General features: G+C 37.7%; 1 protein-coding gene across 5 annotated transcripts in view; it reads right to left on the bottom strand.

The window, feature by feature from the left end:
• Nucleotides 1-23380, bottom strand: part of rdgA (retinal degeneration A) — a 288837-nt gene that overhangs the window by 8643 nt on the left and 256814 nt on the right. For 3 of the 5 annotated variants that reach the window (XM_083123684.1, XM_083123686.1, XM_083123685.1), the window contains 3 exons: nt 17625-17688; nt 13474-13631; nt 7622-7785 (listed from right to left, as the gene is read on the bottom strand). In XM_083123684.1, coding sequence (XP_082979810.1) covers nt 7622-7785; nt 13474-13631; nt 17625-17688 — 386 coding nt within the window. Of the gene's footprint in view, nt 1-7621; nt 7786-13473; nt 13632-17624; nt 17689-23380 lie in introns of those variants that run through there. The other 2 variants (XM_083123687.1, XM_083123688.1) reach the window with 1 other exon arrangement.

Raw genomic sequence — 23380 nt, 5'->3', positions numbered from 1 at the left:
ATAAAAAATGTTAAAGCATGATGTACTGCCACTTTTAAGGAACAAATGACAAACAGAAATGACGGAAAAACATTATTAAAACCAATTTTTTTATATGACCTTTCCAGGCTTCCTTCCTGTAAAATAAATTGAAAATATTACATGTGATTTTAATTTTAAATGTAAATTCAAATGCAACAACATTCAAGCTCCTGACCATTTACTAATTGTAATTGTAATGTAACTTATTAATTATTAACCTCCTTATTTATGATTATTTGTTTTAACCCTCATTGCATTTCCTTTTTTATATAAATCTTGAAAAATACACAAAGTGAAATTGTGCCAACATTCAGTAATAACATACTTAATCACTACAAAGAAAAGGTATAGTTTTAATTCATGTGATATCACTAGCATATGCAGAATTATTTTTCAGAGGGGGTTGTAATTGTAAAGGTGGATGTTACATAGCTGTATTCCAGGGGTAAATACACAATAACATATTTCATAATTACAACTATTAATCTTTGACTTCAAAATTGTTCAAAGATAAAAATGGTAATTGGGAGTAATTTTAAGCAGGGTTTGCATTCATCAATTTGGTTTCTCTGCTTTCATTTGAGAATTTTGATTTTCTCAAAATTTTGGGGGAAAGGGTAGAGGAGGGTTGAGCCTCATCAGCTCTCGCCTGCATGTGCCAGTGCGGTGCATGATATTATATCACTGGAGCTATGGCAGGACATCTGACTGATACATGAGAGACTGGTTCTATTCAAGTAGTTCTCAAATTGTCCTCACGATGCTAGGTCAACAAAGACATTTTGGTATTGAACCAAAGACTGCTCACACCGTAAGTGTGTGTGCCAACCATTTGGCTATGAAGGAGTCTGTTTTCACCTTAATAAACATATTCATTTAAAAGGTCCACTTTGGTCACAATCCCATCAACACCGAAGATATACCAGCACCAATTTATCTGAAACCCCTCCTGCTGTTCACTCTGGTGCTGTTAAAGCAATGGCCCATCCCATGTCTTAAACTAGCGACTAGCACCACTGTACACATGACAGGGTTTCACATACAGTGATGGATCTATAATGGAGGTAGCAGCTTTATTAAATTAATTTATTGAAGTCAAGAAATATGCAGAGTTCACTGAATATAGAATGAAAGCACCTGCACGTAACATTTCAAGATGTAACATGCAACTCTGTTCTGTTACCAAACTGCTGCATTTGTAAATAATGATTTTTATGACGAAATGTTTAAATTTAAGAAGTTCAAGAAGAATGCAACATGAGAAGGGTACAAAATGCCCTGAATTTCCAAGTACACTACAGTCCCGTTTAACCGAATCCCAATTAACTGAATTTCCGGGTTAACTGAATTGCTAAAAAAAAGCCATTACTCATGCGCGACCAAGTTCTATGTGATAATTCATGTTCTTGAGTTAAATGACTACGTATTATTGTAATCTTTTTGTTAATGCCTACATGCTGAAATACATATGTACTGTATATCAAAATACTGTACGTAATAAAATATACATACTTTATATCAAAAAACCTTTATTCTCATTTAACCAAATTTTCGTTCAACCGAAGCACCATCGGCTCCATGAAATTCGGTTAAACGGGACTGTAGTGTACCAACGAGACTTGACTCTAGAGCAATACACAGATTATGACAATCACAGCCTGCCAAACAGCTTTTCATTGGGTGATACATTGTCTCATTAGAAATGTTATCTGGCTTTTCAGGTTAGAGCCTATCTATACATTTTGAAGTAACTTCTCCAATTGTCCTCAAGATGAAAAAAATCAAAATTTTGCAAAATTTTTAGAATCAACATTGGAACAACTTACACTTAAAGTGAGAGTGTTAATCATTCAGCTACACAGAAGACCTATGCAGATCAAGAAATATACCCAGAAAATATGCAAATAATTTCAGCATTTCTTCTCTGCGAGTAGCTGAAAATTCTAACCCATGGTTATTAAAATTAATTAACCGCATGTACTCATGTAAATAAGATTATCATCATCTTCACATTAAAATACAAAGGTGGTTCCAGATTTCTACCTACAGAGAAAACAGATTGGTACACTTACCAACCTAGACCTGATTTTCTTTTTACATGTTCTGAGCATTAAAACTTGGCTGGATCTTTGGCCAACTCCAGTGTAGCCATACTCCCTCTTCTTTCAAAAAACTGTCATATTCCAGATTCTGAAAAATTACATCTACTCAAGACAGAATTCCTTCTAGAACAGTCACATGAATCTTCATGTGGTTTACTTTCAATGTTGTCTATTAAATTAGGCTTCAGTGAAAGCAAACGACACAAACATTCACGTGAATACTCTAAGCAGATGTATTTTTTAAGAATTTTTCCATTTGATAAATGGCTATTTTTTTAAAATGGCTTTGCTAGACAAACAGATCGAGCTGAGCCTTAACCCTCTGTAACCCACATGGCGGCACTGAGTGCTGCCTTTTTTAAAATTTTGAATTATTTCCTTTACCAGCGCAATAATGGCCGGAAAAGCCATTAGAGGCGTTGGCGACTTTTCTCTTTCGTTCTTTTAGTTGCTTACATACCTCTGAAGTGACCGGTCCCCCTTTGGTGGCATGCCAGCCATGAATTTGGCGGAAATAAGAATAATAAAGCAATGGTATATTGTTCGGAATGCAAATTATTTGTATGCAAAACCATTTTAGTACCAATACGAAAGGTCAGAGTTGTCAAAATTCTGATATTGAAAAGTGACAACATCCGGTTCCTTTTCTTTGAGTCAGTATGTCTTTTCTTACATATACCTCGTAAGAGCACGAGAAACAAATTGAGATTTGAACATTTTAAAAATATATTGTAAGTTTCTTCTAGGTGTTTTTTCTGCATTTGATTGCTTTTTCTGTGAATCAGTAAGATTTTGACTGAGAATTTTGGAACAAATAGTTCCTTTCTAAGCCTGTACAAGTTGTAAATAAATAACATTGGTTTTGCTGAGGTGGCACTGAGTGCTGAGCACGGGGCATTTGTGCTGCTATGAGGATGTGGATGGCTGGGGGTTAAAGCACTAACGTTCGGCCATCACAATTCCTTGTACAGAATGTGCACAAAAGTTCATATAATCTCTATATTTATGTGAGCAATATGGGCTATATCAGCCTTGTTCATGCTGGTGACTATCACATGACCTTGGCACGTGTTCTCCCACTGTCTCAAGGTGCTGTCCTTTATTAACATACTCCATGATTCAATTCATTGTTTGTCCGAGACTCGCAGAAGATTGAAGTTGAAGCGATGGCCGTCACAAGTGATTACACAATTGAGGTGCTTTTGGTGGATGCTGTGGGGGTGGATCCATGCGCATCAAATTAACAGGAAATCGATAAAAACTGCCATTGTTCCACAGTTTGGAGAAAAGAAAATCCACATTTCTTTGAAGAAAGTGAGCACCATCCACCTCATGTCATGATCTGGGCTAGAATGACAACCATGCATCTGTTTGGTTCATATTTTTTTTATCGACTCTGTTGGTGATGTTAGTTATCTCCAAATGATGCATGTACATGCGGTTCATCCCACAAGTGGGAGATGCGGGAATTCTGAACAGGGTTTTGTTTCAGCAGGATGAGGTCCTGGCCCAGTTCATTTTGGCTGTTTGTGATAGCAGTCTTTGAGAATTGCTGGATCGGACAATTGCACTTCATCAAGGAGGTGCAGAAGTGCCGTAATTTAACCAACGATGGAACTGAAAAATGCAGTGTGTGCAACCTTCCAGAAAGTGTGTATCGCCCCAGTCAACGGCACCTGTTTCAAGTGCTAATTGTTTCATTTATGTAAGATTAATCTGTGTTCAACTCAGTTTTCCTTAAAAGATGTTGTATTTCTTACTTTAAAAATACTTTATTGTTAATATGAGATATGCAAAGGTTCTTTAAACTGAATTCTTACTGAAAAATAATGTAAAAGAATTTGGTATTTTGTTAAAATACAAGAAAATTGTAAATCATTTTAAAAGTTCTGTAACTATGAGAATGTATAAACAACTACAGTGTTGCCTTGGAAAAATGTAAACAAATTTTCTGTATAAAAGGGCAAAGCTCTGTAACCTTGTGGAACTCTCTCCTGGTTGCTGAAAGGTGATCCAGGGGACATTTGAAGAAATATCTTGCCGTGCTCATATGGATGGTTTTAGAGTACTAGTATTCAAAGATGGATTTCTAAAACCAATGCTGAAAAGGTGCTCTTCTGCATCACCAAAAGACCAGGGTTTTAAACTGCGGTATAACTAATAGGTTTCAGCCTACAAGTTATATCAGGTGAATTGTCTGTTTGAAAAAGTTTATGTATATCATCAGAAGCTTGAATAAATCTCTAAATGAGGGATAGTAATACTCTTTTATTCCAAATCATTCTAGATAGAAACAAACAAAGCATACACAACAGACCATGTAGGGGCTTGGTCTGACTAACCCACTGATGCCCTTTGAGAAATCCAATAAAGGGTTGTATACAGACTAACCTAAACAAGCATCCCTTAAAGGCAGGTGTGTGTATCAAGTGGCTCAAAGAATCTTGCATAACATGTACAGCGCATGCAGCTATGCAGAGACCATGGAAGGACACACATGGATATTTCAGTTTCCTAAGAGACACGTTATCCGTTTGTGAAAACAATATATGGATTATTTTCCTGTAGTTTACGGTTATTACAAGCATAAGAAAATAGTTTTTCGTTGTGACGTTTCAGGAGAACACACGCTCCCTTCATCAGACATTCACAAGGAATTCTCACATAAAATTGCCAAAATTTTTAGAAGATTTAATTTCAAAGTTGTTTTTAGATCACCAAGAAGTTTGGAATGTACATTTAATGAATTCAAAATGAGAAACTCTACCAGATGTGGAAACCACAGGAATATATAATATAAGTTGTTCATGTTCAAAGGATTATGTAGGACAAACAGCAAGGAAAATGGCAATCAGATGGCATGAACATGATTTAGACATTATAAATCTAAACCCAAGAACAGGTTTGTCAGCTCACATCATCGAAGAAAAGCATTTGATTAAAAAGAGAAGGGCTTTAAAAAGATTGACGGGAAACATAGAGTTGAATGTCTGGGAAGCTTTGTTCATTGCAGAAGAACAATGGAATAAATTAAATAATGAAAATGGTAACATAGATCCAGTATGGAGTTTTATTTTTTACAAATGCAGTAAGCCACCATCTTTAAAATTTAATGTAACAGAAAACATCAAGAGACTTTGTGAAAACAATGATGACTTTGAATTACCTGATGATATTTGGGATTCATAATTTTAAATAAAAAATAATGTGATCATTTTTTTTTATCTGAAATAAAAATAAAACAGACTGCTTATTTTCACAGTTAAGTTGCTATATTGCAACAATGTAACTTTGACAACATCCATTATATAACGGATTCTTTTTGTTTAAAAAATTGATAACCATTGTAGTAACTGTATCTTTAGTCAAAATGAAAATAAATGTCTGATGAAGGGAGTGTGTGTTCTCCTGCAACGTCACAATGAAAAACTGTTTTCTTATGCTTGTAATAACCGTAAACTACAGGAAAATAATTCTACAATGCAAGCAATGCGTACATACAAGAAAAACTGGTAACAATTGTATAAGTCGGAGACGGATTTCTTCAAATTTACAGGAGAAAAGATGAGAAAGTACTTACGGAATTGCATTCTTGAGGACTTTCTGAAGCCAGGGAAATTGTTTTTTCGAATCGTGCAACTTATTTGGCCTGTAAGTAAGGTATTTTTCGTCATTCATGCATCTCCGTTGTACGATAGCTCGTGCCGCCATTACCGTCGACTACGTGAATCAAATGTTCCATGCGTTCGATCATGTAACCCCCTGTCAGTGTAGAAACCACGCGGTACTTTTACAAGATGACGTGTGAGCATTTTTTGTTTTTTTCCAATTTAAGGTAAGACTCTAGTTTACGTCCTTTTCCTAAGGAATACGTGTCATATATCGTTGGAAAGCTTATTTTATAAGGAATTCAACAACGTAAATCCCAAAGCGAGGAAAAATTTCCTGAAGGAGTAAATCGAGAAAAACTGATGTTGTCCGGATATGCATAATTGAACGTACTGAGGAATTTTTTAGATGATGAAGCACATATTTAGGGGTGAAATGAGTGCTAATGGAACCTAACCTAACAGGCCTAACTTAACCTCGTAGGCATACCTCGACCCCGTGAATGGATAGTGGGGCTATCGTGAACAGAAAGTGTAAAAAGAAAAAGGTACTTACCCGAAGAGATGCCGGGTGCCGCATCACGATCGCGCACCGCGAAACGCAAAGAAGCAATCACCATGCAGATAAGGACGTAAAGTAGAGTCTAGCCTCAATTTTCGCTTAAAAACCTTTTGTGAATAGTTTGTGCGGCATTTATCAGTTCATAAGTTTGGAAACACTGCACATCAGCTGATGATACTGCATATCAGCTGACTATAGACAACGTGAGTCAAGATTTGCCCACCAAATTAGCAACGACTAATAAATGATTATAATGTTAAAAATAAAGCTTTTTTCATGGAAAAAAAAAAGTGATCCACAGCTTGAAAAATGTTCCGATATGCATATGAGGTAAGTAGAAATGATTTTTATTTGAAAATAAACGATTTTAATGTGTCTCCGGCTTATACAACTGGTACCGAAAAACTAATATATGTAGGGTACATATGAACTTTGTGCACACCCTGTATAGAAGTAAGTGGACTGATGTCAAAATCAAAGTCATGGTTATGCATCTTTTTGCCAGTGGTGAATCTTATCCCTCCAAATGCTATTTAAAGGGACCAAACACATTTAAGGAGAAATGTGATAAAAAATTTCCAGTTCGTCAGACTGATCATATGCGATCCGGCATTGTCATGAAGTATAGTAACTTTTTTCAACAGCTTTTCTATTTTCTTGTGAATGGTTTGTATGGAACTTCCTGATGCATGGGTGATAATTGTTACCCTATCTCCAAGAAGTTCTGATACAAAATATCCTCCATGCCCCATAAGACAGTTTGCCAGTATCATTCTGAGAGATAGCTCAACTTTTGCCTTTTATTTCAAAGATACAGGAACAACTTTTATCCTTCATCAAACTCATGACACCTTCTTGTAAACTCAAAATCTCAGCCAGTTTCACCTTCTCTTTCACAAGAAGTTTCATAACACACTGTTTTTCTCTACAGACTAAGGATTGCCAGAATTTTTCATATCCAGATTACCAGACACCAAAAAATTCAGATCTGAATGCAGTGAGAGTGAGTATTCAGATCTGTAACCAAAATTTAGGTAGCTAGATATTACAAGACTGGGATTTAGGCATCCCTATAACAGAGTCATTGAATGATGCTAGACTCGCTTCAAGCACTGTGCATGCAACAATGGAACACAGGACAGGCACAAAATTGTGGAATACATACAACCTTCTCATAAAATTTTGTTTTTACATGATTACGATTCAGTGTTTTCAACAACAACAAAAAATTAATCCTGGTCAGCCCTGCACCACCTTTGTATCTCATGGAACCTTTTCCTTAAAATAAAAATAAATAAATAATTTAAAAAAAAATTGCTGACACTTACTCTCCAAATATGCAGCTAATTCAACGTCATCTGCCTGTAAAGCTAAGTGGCGTGGTGTATTGCCCTCATAATCCGCAATCGTTAAAGATGCCCCACCTGCAACCAGCATACAGCATATGGTACGATGCCTGTTCGCTGCAGCATTATGGAGTGCCGTCTGTCCTCTGAAATTAAAGGTCATAAAATTAAACAAACATCTCTTAGAAGTATTAATAAGTCAGCGAAAAATTAGTAAATTTACAGCTAGAACCCCATCCTCGATACAGAAGATAAGGCTATGAGCCAAAAAAGTTTATTATTTATTTTGTCTGGTGAGTGTTCCTCTTTCTTCCAATTTGATTTATTTTTAACATTTTCAGCTTATTCTCATTTCCATGTGCATCTGTGGATGTGTGTATATAATATATTTAACCACAACAAATTTATTATTATAAATTAGTGACAATCACGGCATCTAATAATTTTTAAAGGTGTTCTCTAGAGGCAAATTTATAGTTTATTTGGCCACCTTGGCAGTTGACCACATTGAGTGTAAACTTATGATTGCGCCACTGAAAGCTCCAGGTTCAAGTCCTGGACTGCACAGGGATGGTTCTGTTTCACTGCCCCTTCATCAATTTCATCTAATCGTCACTTATCTTTGTTGTAATTAGCCTAAAGAGGCAGAAAAGCAATGCAAAGTACAAAAAATGCAAATACCCAAATTTAAAAGCCATTGACTATACATTAAATTTCCACATTGCTTTGAAAGGTTGGTTTTCATTATGTACTCTACCCAGTGGCAGCACTTCGGTTCCAAAACCAAGGGGGCATGGTGCCAAAACTGGGGGCAGGGGGGGGGGTCAAAGACAGTATATTTCCCTTTGTATACAAGGTTTAGCATAGTGGCAAAAGTGGCGAAAAGTGTGAGGGCAACAGCCCCCCCCCTCAAATCGCCACCACTGACTCTACCCATACCTACTGACTACTACAGACCAGAACAGGCACTTCTATGTGTATGTGTGTAACTGATGATAATTCTCTCTCTGGTTAATATGATTACATATCAGCATCATAAATGAATATTTGGTAATGTCAAATATAACATTCTTACCCAAATTAAACCATGATAGTAGTAATCTGAATTTAGCAAATTGTGGGACTAGACTAATTCATACATTGCATAGTACAGTGCGTCCATTTCGATCTGCAGCCGAGAGATCGGGAGAAACGTGGCGGGCGGCGCTGACGGAGATGCCGACATTTGAGGCCTGTAATGCCCGCTTATTTTTGTGGACATCTTGCAAAACGAGCACTAACCTGTGTTATAACACGCAAAAGTTCTTCTGTAATTCTTCCAAGTTCCACCCTTATATACACAAATAAATACGCTTTAGAAATTATATTAAGAGCCACAGATAATACTCTGTAAAACATTTTAATCATAGTTTTGACCAGTAACGTCCTGCTTAAGTTTATATCCTTGAAAGAGTTTTGTGTCGATGGGGATCGTTTGGAGGTTTCGAATGTGCAACACTGTATCAAGATTACGCTGCAGACGAACCATTAAAAGCTAATGGTGTTCGTGAGCTTCCTTGCAATCCGAAATCTCCTAGCTCAAGTTTTTTGTTCCTTCGCGACTACAGAGCTGTGAATATAGTGGCAGGCAGATGTAAACCAAGAGCGTGTTAATTTCGTACTGTGCGTAAGTGTGTTATTCTTGGTTACTTGCCGTTACTTGTTTGTGTTATTGCAGTGTGTATGTGTGTTGTGTCAGTCAGACGATTGGAATGCCAGCCGCAAGGTTCACGTTAGAACAAAGAATTTTTATGTATGACACTTACGTGAAAACAGACTCGTGTCGAGACGTGTGTAGGCAATTTGTACAGAAATTCCCAGGCATTTCACCTCCACATAGAGATACGGTTAGACGTCTTGTCCTTAAATTACGAGAAACTGGATCGTTAAATTTTAAAACACCTAAGCAAAAACGACGGATTCTAACCGAAGCAAAACTCGATGAAATTGGTGCAGCGTTAGAACGTTCTCCAAACAAACCTCTACGCCGTGTTTCACAGGAGATGGGCGTGTCAAAATCATCAGCACATACAGCCACTAAGCTACTAAAATTAAAACCGTACAGAGTTTCTATAGTGCAAGAATTACGGCCCCCTGACAACGTAAGTAGAGTAAATTTCTGTAATTGGGTTTTGCAGAATATTGTAGATGGTATTGTTGATCCACAGTTAATAATTTTTTCGGATGAGGCATGGTTTCACTTGCGTGGTCATGTTTGTTCACAGAACAATAGATACTGGAGCACTGAAAATCCCCGAATAATACACGAAGTTCCGTTACACGATGCAAAAATTGGTGTGTGGTGTGCTGTAAGTGCCAAAAGAATAATAGGGCCTATATTTTTTGAAGACACAATAAATTCAGAGAGGTACCGCACCCAAATACTCGCGCCGTTTTTTCAGTTGTTATCAGATAATGAGAGACAATATGGGTATTTTCAACAAGATTCGGCCACAGCCCATACCGCCGCTGATTCTTTGGACGCTATAAGGGAGGTGTTTGATGACAGAATAATTTCAAGAGATTTATGGCCTTCACGTTCGCCAGATCTTACCGTATGTGACTATTATTTGTGGGGAACCTTGAAAAATAGAGTCTACCGAAATAACCCTCATAGCATCGACGAACTAAAAGACAATATAAGGGCAGAACTAGGAAGAATTACGGAAGAAGAACTTTTGCGTGTGAATCAAAATTTCATCAAACGATGCCAGGAATGTGTGAATGTAGGTGGACATCACTTTGAACAACTCTTATAACACAGGTTAGTGCTAGTTTTGCAATATTTATATAAATGTCTGCATATGTCCATAAAAATGTGCGGGCATTACAGGCCGCAAATGTCGGCACCTCTGTCAGCGCCGCCCGCCACGTTTCTCCCGATCTCTCGGCTGCAGATCGAAATGGACGCACGGTACTATAAAACAAAAAATCATCACTTCAGAGGTGTCGAGAAATTTGACAACATGATTAGTTGTTCATAATTGGGAAATGAGGCACACGGTAGTACATAAATACCGAGAAAATAGTACTCAATTTTTCCACGAAACTGTTTTATTTGTAGTTCTATTTGTTCCAACAAGTTTGGTGGCAGTGGACACTGACATTAATAGAACTACAAATAAAACAGTTTCGCGGAAAAAGTGAGTATTATTTTCTCGGTATTTATTTATGATTAGTTGGTAAGTTTAAATAGTGGAGAATTTTAACTTCCCTTTCCCATCTATGATCAAGAATTGAAAATTACGTATTTTAATATGCCATTTTCATTGCTACTTATAACTTTGCCTACTGCGATCATATTGAACAGAAAAAAAAAATCGACAAAAAACTGCAGGCTTGACCAGTTTTCAAACCTGGGTCTCTGGCATACTATCCCATTGCATAGTCGAGCCCGAATTTTTTCTAAAATTTCCACATGGTACAAGGCATATTTTTAAAGTAAGTTCCATTTTGATATTACATAAACACAAGGACACATGTTGTAAAATTTTATTTTTACATGAAGCCTGGGCCTACATCTACTTTTCAACATAATTACCACCTACATTAAGGCACTTATCGTATCGTACGACAAGCTTCTGAATGCCATCCTCATAGAAATCGGTTGCCTGATGTGATAACCACTGCTCCACGGCCATTTTCACGTAGTTATCTGCATTTGCACTGACCAGCAAGGTGCTTCTTTAGTGCAGGAACAAGTGATAGTCACTGGGTGCTAGGTTAGGGCTATAGGAGGATGATCAATTTGTTCCCAACCAAATGACGCGATGTGATCTTGGGTTCGATGCGCCGTGTGTGGACATTGTCATGAAGCAATACGATCCCTTTACTGAGCATGCAGCACCTTTTGTTTTGGATTGCACGACGCAGTTTATTCAAGGTCTCACAATATGTCACAATTTCATACAGAAATTTCTTACGGAAACTCCGTAGATAAAGATGAAATCGTAAAGCATCTGTTTTCGAACATTTCTTCATCAACTTGCTGCACCAGGTTAATGACGGACGGTCACCCACTTCATCCCTCGTTGTGCACGTTGGTATGGCCATCTTTAAATGCCCTCACCCATCTTCTTACTATGCTATCGCTCATAGCGTTGTCTCCATACACTTCTCCAATCTGCCAATGGATTTCAGCTGCTTTCACGTCTCTTGCACTTAGAAAACTAATGACAGCGCGTAGCTCACACTCCGTGGGACTTTCAATCGTCTGACGCATTGTAATCACACCTGAACAACTGTCTATTCGGGCGAACGGTTGCATACTGCCGTCTGTGGCAAGCCCATAGATGCAGTTCCTCAGTGTGCATGTGCAAAACGGCAAGTGCAGTGCTACAGCATCCTAATTGCAAAATGGAACTTACTTTAATAATATGCCTCGTACATACACCTCCTGTGTGTGCCAAACATTAATATAAAGAAACAAAAATTTGTCAACATTTGGTTTAAGTCCATTTGAAGCATAGATACACAAATCAGACTGGATCTTCAGTTTAAAGTGGGGTTCGAACCACTGTGCTGACCTCTGTGGTGGAGTGGTATGCACAACATGCCAGTCAGGAGTCTTGGGTTTGAATCCTGGTCTGGGCATGGGTGTCCTTTGTGAGTGTCCTTTCATGACTTTCATCATCACTCATTCTCATCTTTGTTATTAGTCAAAAGTAGTAGAAAAATGAAGTAAAATAAAGTAAATCAATCAATTGAACCACTGTGCAATGTGTCTCAATGAGGAACCGAACCTAGGACCCCTTGATTACAACGCAACAGCAACAACATCATAGGAAAAGAGAAATACAAAGAAACAGAACATAAGAAGTAGTGATATATACGAGGGTCATCCAGAAAATAAAGACCGTTTGGTTATACAAAATGAAAAAATTGGAAAAAAAAAACAATTCTGTTACATACCTTCACTTCTCTACATAATCACCTCTTACATTTAAACATTTGTCGTATCTGGGCACGAGCTTCAGAATTCCCATGTTATACTCTTCTGCCGCCAGTTCATTAAGCCAGGTGGTCACTGCATTCTACAACTCTTCATCACTTCCAAAACGTTTACAGCCCAGAAACTCTTTCAGCTTAGGGAAAAGGTGGAAATCGCTAGGAGCAAGGTCCGGACTATAGGGTGGATGATCAAAAATTTCCCATCTGAATTGATCCAGCAATTCTTGAGTTGCACCAGCAGTGTGAGGGTGGGCATTGTCGTGCAGAAGCACAATTCCTCCAGAAAGCATTCCTCGCCTCCTGCTTTGGATGGCTCGCCGTAGTTTTCTTAGTCTCTCACAATAACGATTTGCATTGATCGTAGTGCCTTTTGGCGGAAATGCACGAGCGGTCTTTGTTTGAATGCAGTGACCACCTGGCTTAATGAACTGGCAGCAGAAGAGTATAACATGGGAATTCTGAAGCTTGTGCCCAGATACGACAAATGTTTAAATGTAGGAGGTGATTATGTAGAGAAGTGAAGGAAGCTTCAGAATTGTGTTTTTCCAATAAATATTGTGTTTTTCATTTTGTATAACCAAACTGTCTTTATTTTCTGGATGACCCTCATACAAACATTTAAAAAAAGGGAATAACAATTTTATCCAGTGGTCTGATAAAGATCATTAACCCATTTTTCAAGGTACAGGCAGGTATAAACAATGGAAGAAAGATGGCTGTGCCCTACCACAAATATTTTGTCATGGTCATTTCTATACTCTATTATTCTACAAAGAGTAGAAGGAAGAAGACGTGCATTGGGTTAGATATGTTAAAAGAACTACAGCAAAAAAATCTTTTCTTACTTGTCATTGTCAACCATGTTGAGTATACTGCTTGGAGCGCAAGCTATCAGGTACTTGATGATGTCTTTGTGCCCATAGCGAGATCCATAATGCAAGGCCGTCCGGCCGGAAGAGTCAATTGTCAACAGGGAATAGCCCTGACAATGGAGTTCCTTCAACTAATCAGAAAGAAAGAGTGTTAGTAGATGTTACAGATCATTCTTGCAAGTGAGTTGTCATTACTACAAGTCCCATGCCGTGGCATTCCACAAGAGAAAAGTTGAGACAATTAGAAAAGTCAAGATACTTTTTTCATGGTGTAGTAAGGTAAAAAATATTGTGTGGAAAAAGTTTGTTTTTGCATCGCCCTTCTTATTCTTGCAAACTAATCAATTTTGAAGGATTGCAGTGTTCATTATTAAAGGTTAATAGTGTCTGGGAGAGAGGTGGTATTAAGTCACTGATTTGTTTACAATCAGCTGGCAGGAGTTCTGGTTTTTACCATTCTTATGCACTGGGGTTGTATTGTCTGCTCCTTGATGTGTTATAGTTCATTTCATACCACCCAGTGCTGTCAGATGGTAGAAATCAGAACCCCGCCAGTCAAATAATACCACTTCCATTCTAGATGCCATAAACCTATATGATAATCAGTTGTTAAAAATAACAACACCGTGAAACATGAAACTTTTCCAAACAACATACTGTTTGCTTCTTCTTAATTTGAATTGTGAAGTTTCTCTCTAATTATGCTTAAACCTATTTTTAAATGTGTGTGAAGTCATATTCCAATTCCGTCAAAATGTGCTACAATATTAAAAAACAAAAACATTCCAATGTATTCTAGATTGATTGATTGATTGATTTGTTGTTTTAAGTCCATTTATGCACAGAAAGGCTAATCAAGACTGGACCTACAGTTTAAAGTGGAATCCGAACCATTATGTGCCTCCACTGGGAATCGAACCTGGGACCCCTTGATTACAAGGTGACGATACTACCACTGCGCCACCGGAGAGGCCTCAATGTATTCTAGAGTATGCACTTATCATGTAGAGATGCAATCGGCTCTAGGTTTGTCTTGGAAACAAGGATTAAGCATGTGTTCTATGCTGTTTCAACAAACTGCATAATTTAACGAAGAATTAATGATAGAATGATATACGTAGAATGATAGAAAAACTATGAATTTGACTACACTGACAGTCTGTAGAGACTGGAGATTCAATGCAAGTTAGTTGCAACTTGAAACGACCAATTACTACCATGTATCTATTTCGATCTTCAGCCGAGAGAAGCATGGCGGGCAGCGCTGACGGAGATGCCGACATTTGCGGCCTGTAATGCCCGCTTATTTTTATGGACATATGCAGACATTTATATAAATATTGCAAAACAAGCACTAACCTGTGTTATAAGAGTACGGTTTTAATTTTAGTAGCTTAGTGGCTGTATGTGCTGATGATTTTGACACGCCCACCTCTTGTGAAACACGGCGTAGAGGTTTGTTTGGAGAACGTTATAACGCTGCACCAATATCATCGAGTTTTGCTTCGGTTAGAATCCGTCATTTTTGCTTAGGTGTTTTAAAATTTAACGATCCAGTTTCTCGTAATTTAAGGACAAGATGTCTAACCGTATCTCTGTGTGGAGTTGAAACGCCTGGGAATTTCTGCACAAATTACCTACACACGTCTCGACACGAGTCTGTTTTCACGTACGTGTCATACATAAAAAATCTTTGTTCTAACTTGAACCTTGCGGCTGGCATTCCAATCGTCTCACTGACACAACACAGATACACACTGCAATAACACAAACAAGTAACTGCAAGTAACCAAGAATAACACTCTTGCGCACAGTACGAAATTAACACGCTCTTGGTTTACATCTGCTCGCCACTATATTCACAGCTCTGTCTTCATCTAGTCGCGAAGGAACAAAAAACTTCAGCTTGGATATTTCGGATTGCAATGGAGCTCACGAAAACCATTCACTTTTAACGGTTTCGTCTGCAGCGTAATCTTGATAAAGTGTTGCACATTTGAAACCTCCAAACGATCCCCATGGCTACAGAACTCTTTCAAGGATATAAACTTAAGCAGGACGTTACTGGTCAAAACTATGATTAAAATGCTTTATTATCTGTGGTTCTTAACATCGTTTCTATAGCGTATTTACTTGTGTATATAAGAGCAGAACTTGGATGAATTACAGAAGAATTATTGCATGTTATAACACAGGTTAGTGCTCGTTTTGCAATATTTATATAAATGTCTGCATATGTCTATAAAAATAAGCGGGCATTACAGGCCGCAAATGTCGGCATCTCCGTCAGCGCCGCCCGCCATGCTTCTCCCGATCTCTCGGCTGAAGATCGAAATGGACGCACGGTATAAATTAAGTAATAAAAATGCTGTTATAAATTCTATGTATTGCCACTCTAGCAATTAAATATAATAACTTTTTACAGCAAAAGAACACTTTCAGTACAACAATACATCAGCAGATGTATGAGTATCTTTAATATATTAACATTTTCCTCTGAACTGTTACAATTTATCAATGAAAGCAAATAAATGTTCAATAGGTTTAGAAGAATTACGTAAGGCCAAGTATCACATTTACACCAAGGAAAGAAAATCAAAAGGATCAATATTTGGAGCATGCTTCAGAGACAAGATGCATTTGACGAGCTTCCACTTGTACAAAAAATACATGCACAGAGTAATTGTTTTCTCAACCTATTTATACCAAAATGTACTAAGTACTTCTATGTTGGTATTGTAATTTGCGATTAGAACACTGAGACAATTAATATGCTCTCTTTGATTCTGCTATGTTTTGGTTGTCTTTTTAAGACCATTTTCTCTTCTCAGACAGGCTGATTTGGACTGGGTGTGCAGTTTAAAGTGGGACTGAAATCACAATGCAAGGTGCCTCACCTGGGACAAAACCCAGAAACCCCTTTGCCACAAGGTGATAGTGTTACAATTGCACCATCACAATGCCCTCTTATCCGATGCATTTGCTTGCTTCATTTGGCTTATTTTACTTCACTTTTCCGACACTTTCAGCTAACGACGAAGATGGGGATGAATGATGATATGATAAAAGAACACTCACAAAGAACATTCATACCCAGGCCAGGATTCGAACCTGGGACCCCTGGAGTCGTAGCACAATGCACTAACCACTCTGCCACGGAGGCTGGCTGATGCATTTGCAATGATTTGATTAGTTCAGTGTCGCTGAACATAATATTGATTAATTCTTCTTGGTTGTGAGCATTGAGCTTCACTAAGATTAAAGAAAATTACAAATGAAAGTTGACACTTACAGATTATGAAACTGTCAAACTAATACTATTCCTTATGTAAGCAATGTGGAGCATGTTTTTTCACGAGTGATTTGTAACAATTGAAATGTTATTACAATTTCACAACTTTGCTCACAAAGCTTTCAACAGGACATTTTTTTTAAAATTTGGTTAAATCACTGTCTTTCAAAGTGGAAAAATACTGTTCACACCTTATTCATGAAATCCGCTGAAGAGTGAAGCTCTCATTACTTGTACAAAATGTCATAACTTTGTCAGATGAATAGGCATTAATGCTATTTGCAATTTATTTTTATTACTTTGCAAGCACTGCTTTATCTAACAAATGGCCGTAACATGTAACATCACATTTTTTTAGCTGTGTATTTTTTAAACGTTTAGCTATGAAGAGACAAAGTTTCATGTTTCTGGTTTTGGTGGTTGTCACAGGATTTGAATTGAAAGACAGCACACACACGCACACACATACAAAATATGATTAGTGTATACATATTTTCGTCAGAGAAGCAATGCAAAGCAATTCCATCCCTGCCAAAAATTTTCTGGTTGAATCTTATAGTAGTGGATAGAATGCTGGGAAATTTATATGTGAATGTCGTCATGGGTCTGTTGGACAAATGGACTGATAAAATATCTCAGAAGCTACTCTACAGAGGAAACGTTCAATGCGCTGTAACTGATAGCACTTCTAATTGTTCAGCACATACCAAAGAAAATACTGTTTTGGGTAAATTAAACATTAAAGGCTTTCAACAAGTAGAAAACATTAATTTAAGTATATTATAATTTATCCAAACATACCCAAGATTTATATTTAAAAATGTTTACTCACCAATTTAAGATCTCCCTCCTTTGCAGCCTTCAGGATATTTAAAGTTGACTTTTCCAGCAAGTTGCTGAAAAAAATATAGAAAACATTATTTACTTTAAATCGTCAATATCACACACATTAATTTTTTACAGTCAATTCATTGATCCTTTACACTTTAAGTTTCAACATAGTATTTCCTGTCATATCATATTAATTTATCACAAGATTAATTGTGTAAAACTCGAAGGTGATTTTTGTCTAAATTATTACCCATAATGGTCGAAAGTTCATATTGGCATACATGTTATTTAAAGTAAATGTTAAAAATTTCTAAAGATCAAATCCTTATATGACTATATTAATTGATATTCTCCTTTAAATGCTTTATTAACAAAAAAACACAGATTTAAAACTTTCATCTGATATTCTGGTGCATGTAAATTGTGAAGGGAAATATCGCCCTCTGCCTCCCTTGAAGCATGCGACTCTTCAATATAAAGTCTCAATCATGTGAATGTTGGGATAAGGAGTACTGGAGCATAGGTGCTCCAAAGCAGAACATCTTCTTCCCATCTTTCTGGACTTCATTTTCTTGAAGCAAATTGGTCAATACAATTATTTCACTCCATCTGCCAACCCCAAATGGCATTCAAAATGATTTTTCAACAGTGAAAATTAAACCCCTACCAACCTAAAAAAAAATTCTGGGTGTGCCTATGTATTGGAGTACCACCCTGAAGCACTTCTGTAGGACTTCCTACATTTTAGTGGTTTCAAAATAATACACAAGACTCTTCATTTTCACAGGTAATTTGAGCTCTATTAATACTGTCCAGACAAGTATGTTGTACAATGAAGAATGAAAAAGGAATGTCAACCACAACAAGACTTTGACAAAAGAAAAACCAGTATGTATAATAAAAGGTTGGCACCTAAACATATCATTAAATTTGATTTCCTACACTACCGACAAAAAGTTTAAGACCACCATGAAAAACGGCCAAAAAATCAGTATGGAGTGTTGTATGAAACCAACGGTTCCTGTCCAAGAAAGACGTGACGATGATACACATGGAAAATGCAATGTAGTCTAGTTTGAAACTCGCAAGACGCGATACCAATTTTTTTTCTGAATGTGTAGCATGTGGTTGGCAAAATGGAAAGTGACAAAAACGTTGCTGAAGCTGGCAACATTGCAGCTGCGTGCATGAAACCGGTCAGTACAGTAGCCAGCCTCATGGGCATCCTTATCAGTGGCTCAGGGTCAGTTGCTATTCATGCAGGCGACATTGCGAGCCCATTAATGTGTGTGAGGTGTGCAAGGTAAGTGGAGCTGTGTGTAATGGCCCGTCATTGTGGGGAACAGGCGATTTTGGTTAAAAAGCATGCTGTGATATGTGCACTGAAAAATGAAGGTTATTCGGAACACGAAATAGCAAGAAAACTGAATATTTCCAAGACTGGTGTTCATTGTGCATTGGACAGATACCGTAAAACCAACAGTCATGCTGACTGTGCACGTAGTGGAAGAGCTCGTGTAACGTCTGCAGCTGACGATAGATATATTACAGTAACTAGCAAAGGGAACAGGTGCCGAACAGCACCAGTCATCGCTGCTTCCCTGAATAACAGCAGAGTGACGCCTGTGTCTGTGTCAACGGTGAATAATAAGTTGCGCAAAGAAGGGCTGCATGGCAGAGTAGCTGCTAGAAAGCCATCGTTACGACGTGTGAACAAGACGAAACGATTGGCCTGGGCTAAAACGCACCAAGGTTGGACTGTGGATAACTGGAAACAGGTACTCAGGACCGACGAATCCAAATATGAATTATTTGGCAGCAATAGGCGAACCTTTGTGCGTCGAAAGGTCGGCGAGAGAATGAAAGAAGAGTGTCTTGTTGCCACAGTGCAACATGGAGGTGGAAGTGTAATGGTGTGGGGATGTTTTGCCGGAAACCAGATGGGGGACCTTCATAAAATTCAAGGAACATTGGTAAAAGAAGGGTATCATCAGATATTGGTGCACCATGCCATCCCCTCTGGTCGTCTTCTTGTTGGTAATGGGTTTATTTTTCAACAAGATAATGATCCCAAACACACATTCAAATTGTGCACACGGTATTTGGAACGCAAGGCAACAGAAGGGGCATTAGTTCTCATGACATGGCCAGCACGGTTTGCTGATCTTTCACCAATTGAACTGCTATGGGATCAAATCGATAGGGATCACTTATCTCATTTTTTTAAAAAATGCATCCTTTTTTGTACTTTTTTTTAGCCATTTAGATTCCTGATTCAAATTTACATTCTTGAGTTTTTTTAATTTCCACTTTATGCACAGAAAGGCTAAACAGGACTGGACATACAGCTTAAAGTGGGATATGAACCCATGTGCCTCCACAGGGTATCGAACCCAGGGCCCCTTTATTACAAGGTAATGAAGATACCTCTACGCTATCATGTATGCCATCAAATTTACATTCCTTGGATATATATTGCAAGATCAAGGCACCTCAAAATACAAGGCCACGTGAAGTGGTGTGAACCACACACCCCTAACAGCGGGCCTGATACTAATAAGTTGGTGTGTGGTGTGAGTGAGTTATGCTTCAAATAAGTGAAAAACTAACTTAACATACAAATAAAAATATATGCAGTTACAGACAATTTCAGACAAAACTACCAATTGTTTTGAAATTGTGTGATTTTATGAAAAGCACAGTAATATCATTTCAAAAACAGTAAGGTAACCAAGTCTTAAATATCACATTTCAGGCTTTCAACAAATTTTCATTTAGATAAGGTATTTCACACCACATGTCATCATTTCACTAAGTACCTGAAGTCCAGTTTGGGCATGTACAGTGAAACCTTGATTTTACGTTTTTCGGGGAACCAAACTGAAAGAAATTAAAATGCCAGGAAACGTAAAATCGAGGAATATTTTTGCATTTTGCTATGTTGGAACCATGAAGACTGAATTTATAATGAGGGAAAATGTAAAATCGAGGAATGCAAAATCAGAGTTCCACTGTACTTACTTTTTACTCAAGCTTTCACCACATCGTGGAGCTTCTTCAGGAGTTAAGACAAGAATAGTCAGAGTTAAAACATGGGAAAGGTAAGTTTGGTTAAAACAGAATAAATGATAATGCAGACTGCCCTGTCACTCTTCCTACTCAATCCAACCTGGCAACTGACTGTCTCATTCAATAGGGCTGCCTGACTGACACGAAGTAAAGATGGCCTCACCTCCTGTTGACCATTTGTTAATTGTGAATGGCTGTCATTTGTCTTCCTGGATTCCACACAAAAACACTGCATTTTTTGTTGGTAGTACTTTCCAATCTAATGGTGCTGCGTGTTCATTTAAGTTTTCTGCAGTGGCGTCTCGTCCCTTGGGGCACCCAGGGCTTAGCCCCTAAAGAAAAATTGACGTATTGACGTAATTTTCAATCACCATAATGCATAACTATCACACAATCTTTTAAAAGGCGATTTTTGCCCACATAAGTTCATCGTCTGCTGCAATGAATATGACAGTGCTCCTAGCGGCATTGATGTCAGTTATCGGTCTTGGGGCTCCTCGCAAAGGAAGGTGTGGTCTACGCTACATGCTACAGGAAAGGTCACGTGCTAGCAGAGAGAGCGAAGGAGGGAGTGCAATGGGTTTTTGTTGATTCGGGGCTAGTTCCGTTGCGTTCGATCTCCCGTGTTGTAGTGTAGTGTTGTGGTGTGGTGGCTTTTATTCGCTATGAACAAAGTGGATTTCTTGTTGGCAACACAATTTCAGACATTGAGTGACCAAGAAAAACTTGTTGTTAAACAATTAGGTCCTGACCATCCGAGTGTTACATTAATACAAAAACACAAATCACAATCATGCTCTTTCAATCCAGACTGGTACAACAGGAAACTGTGGTTAACAGCTAGCAAGATCAAGAAAACTCTCTTTTGTTTTAATTGCTTTTTGTTTGGTGGTGATGCTTCATGGACAGTTCATGGTATAAGTGATTTCAAACATCTTTCTCAAAGAATTAAGTCACATGAAACTAGTTCTTCGCACATTGGAAACTCGTTAAAATTGAGTTTGTTTGGAAAGGTTGATGTTCGAACACAAATCGATGAAGGATATAAACTGTCAATTACAAGACACAATCAATTAGTCCAGAAAAATAGGCATATATTAAATAGAATTATCGATTGCTTAAAATTCGGTAGTCGACATGAACTTGCTCTACGAGGACATAATGAAAGAGAACAACAGTCTTTAAACACAGGCATCTTCCTAGATTTAGTAAATGAAATTGCTAAGCTAGATAACAGTTTGCATGAACATTTAGAGGAATCCAAAGTAAATAAATACACATCAGCCATGATACAAAATGAGTTGTTAGACTGTATGTACCCGGTTTACAGTGATGCCCTCCAAGAGGATGTAAACAAAACTATGTTTGTGTCTGTACAAGCTGATGAAACCAGCGACATTTCCAATAAGACACAATTGGTTATTGTGATTCGTTTTGTTCAGTGCTCGCAAGTAGTAGAGCATTTTCATGGTTTCGCACAACTGACTGACAGATCTGCATCAGGGATATCCCAATGAATATTAGACGCATTAGAGCAGTACAAACTAAAAGATAAATTAGTTTCTCAAATGTATGATGGTGGATCTGCATTCTGATGGGTACGTCTTGGAGTCCAGAAACTTGAAAGAGATGTTCCGTGTGCTTATTTTGTGCATTGTTATGCACACCAACTCAATCTCATAATGCAACAAGTATGCTCTACCATCACAGCTATCAGAATTTTCTTTGCCAATTTATCTGCATTTTCTTCATTCTTCTCTTGATCTAGTAAGAGAACAGATTTACTGCAGGAGGTATGTCATCGACGGTTACCGCAAAAATGCCAAACAAGATGGAATTTCCAGAGTAGGGTAGTGTCGTGTTGTCTGTTTTCCAGTGCAAGGAAGCCCTGATAGAGTGCTTGGAAATTATTCAGCAAGATGGCTCGTGGGATTCTGTGTCAATTAGGGAAGCAACTGGACTAATACATTTCCTTGAAGACAAGGAATTCATTTTTTTTTCTGGGTGTCTTTAACAGGATAATGCCCTTCGTCAAAATATTTTACAATATTTTGCAGAAGACAATTACAATAATGGTACATGTAAAGTAACATTTTCGTAAATTTGTTGCTGACATCAGTGATATTAGGAATGAACTGCCCAATTCTTCAGACGATAGTTCTGTTCTGTGTAACATCTCGCTCGAAGAAAAGAAAAATTAGTGTTAACAAGACAGCATGCGCTATTGAGTGCTGTGATATAATTATTCATCAAGCCGAAGAGAGATTTGGTGCAACTGGACATTTGGATTGTTTCAATTTAGTTGACCCTGCAAAATTCAATGACTGGAGGATGATTCGTGTAAGTATTGTGCGAAATATTATCTATCCCTTCATAGAAGAGGGAAAACTAAAGAGTGAACTTCTTGTTCTTTATTGTAGTGAAGAGTTTAAAAACATAAACTCTATCAGTACATTGCATTCATTTTTCATTGAAAATAATTTAGAGGATACCTAATAGAAGCAGTAAAAATGACAAACAGTTTTAACAACTCCAGTGGCAACAGCTGAATCTGAACGATGTTTCAGCACATTGAAGCATATTAAAACCTGCCAAAGAAATGCAATGGGACAAGACAGACTCAATGCCTTGGCAGTGCTTACAATAGAGAAAGAATACATTGCAAACATAGAGGGCTTGAACAAAAAA

Source organism: Lepisma saccharinum, chromosome 6 (genome assembly GCF_977018435.1).
Source record: "Lepisma saccharinum chromosome 6, izLepSacc3.1, whole genome shotgun sequence".
NCBI lineage: Eukaryota > Metazoa > Arthropoda > Insecta > Zygentoma > Lepismatidae > Lepisma > Lepisma saccharinum.
Note: the sequence above shows the minus strand (reverse complement) of the source record. Positions and strands in the feature narration are given on the sequence as shown.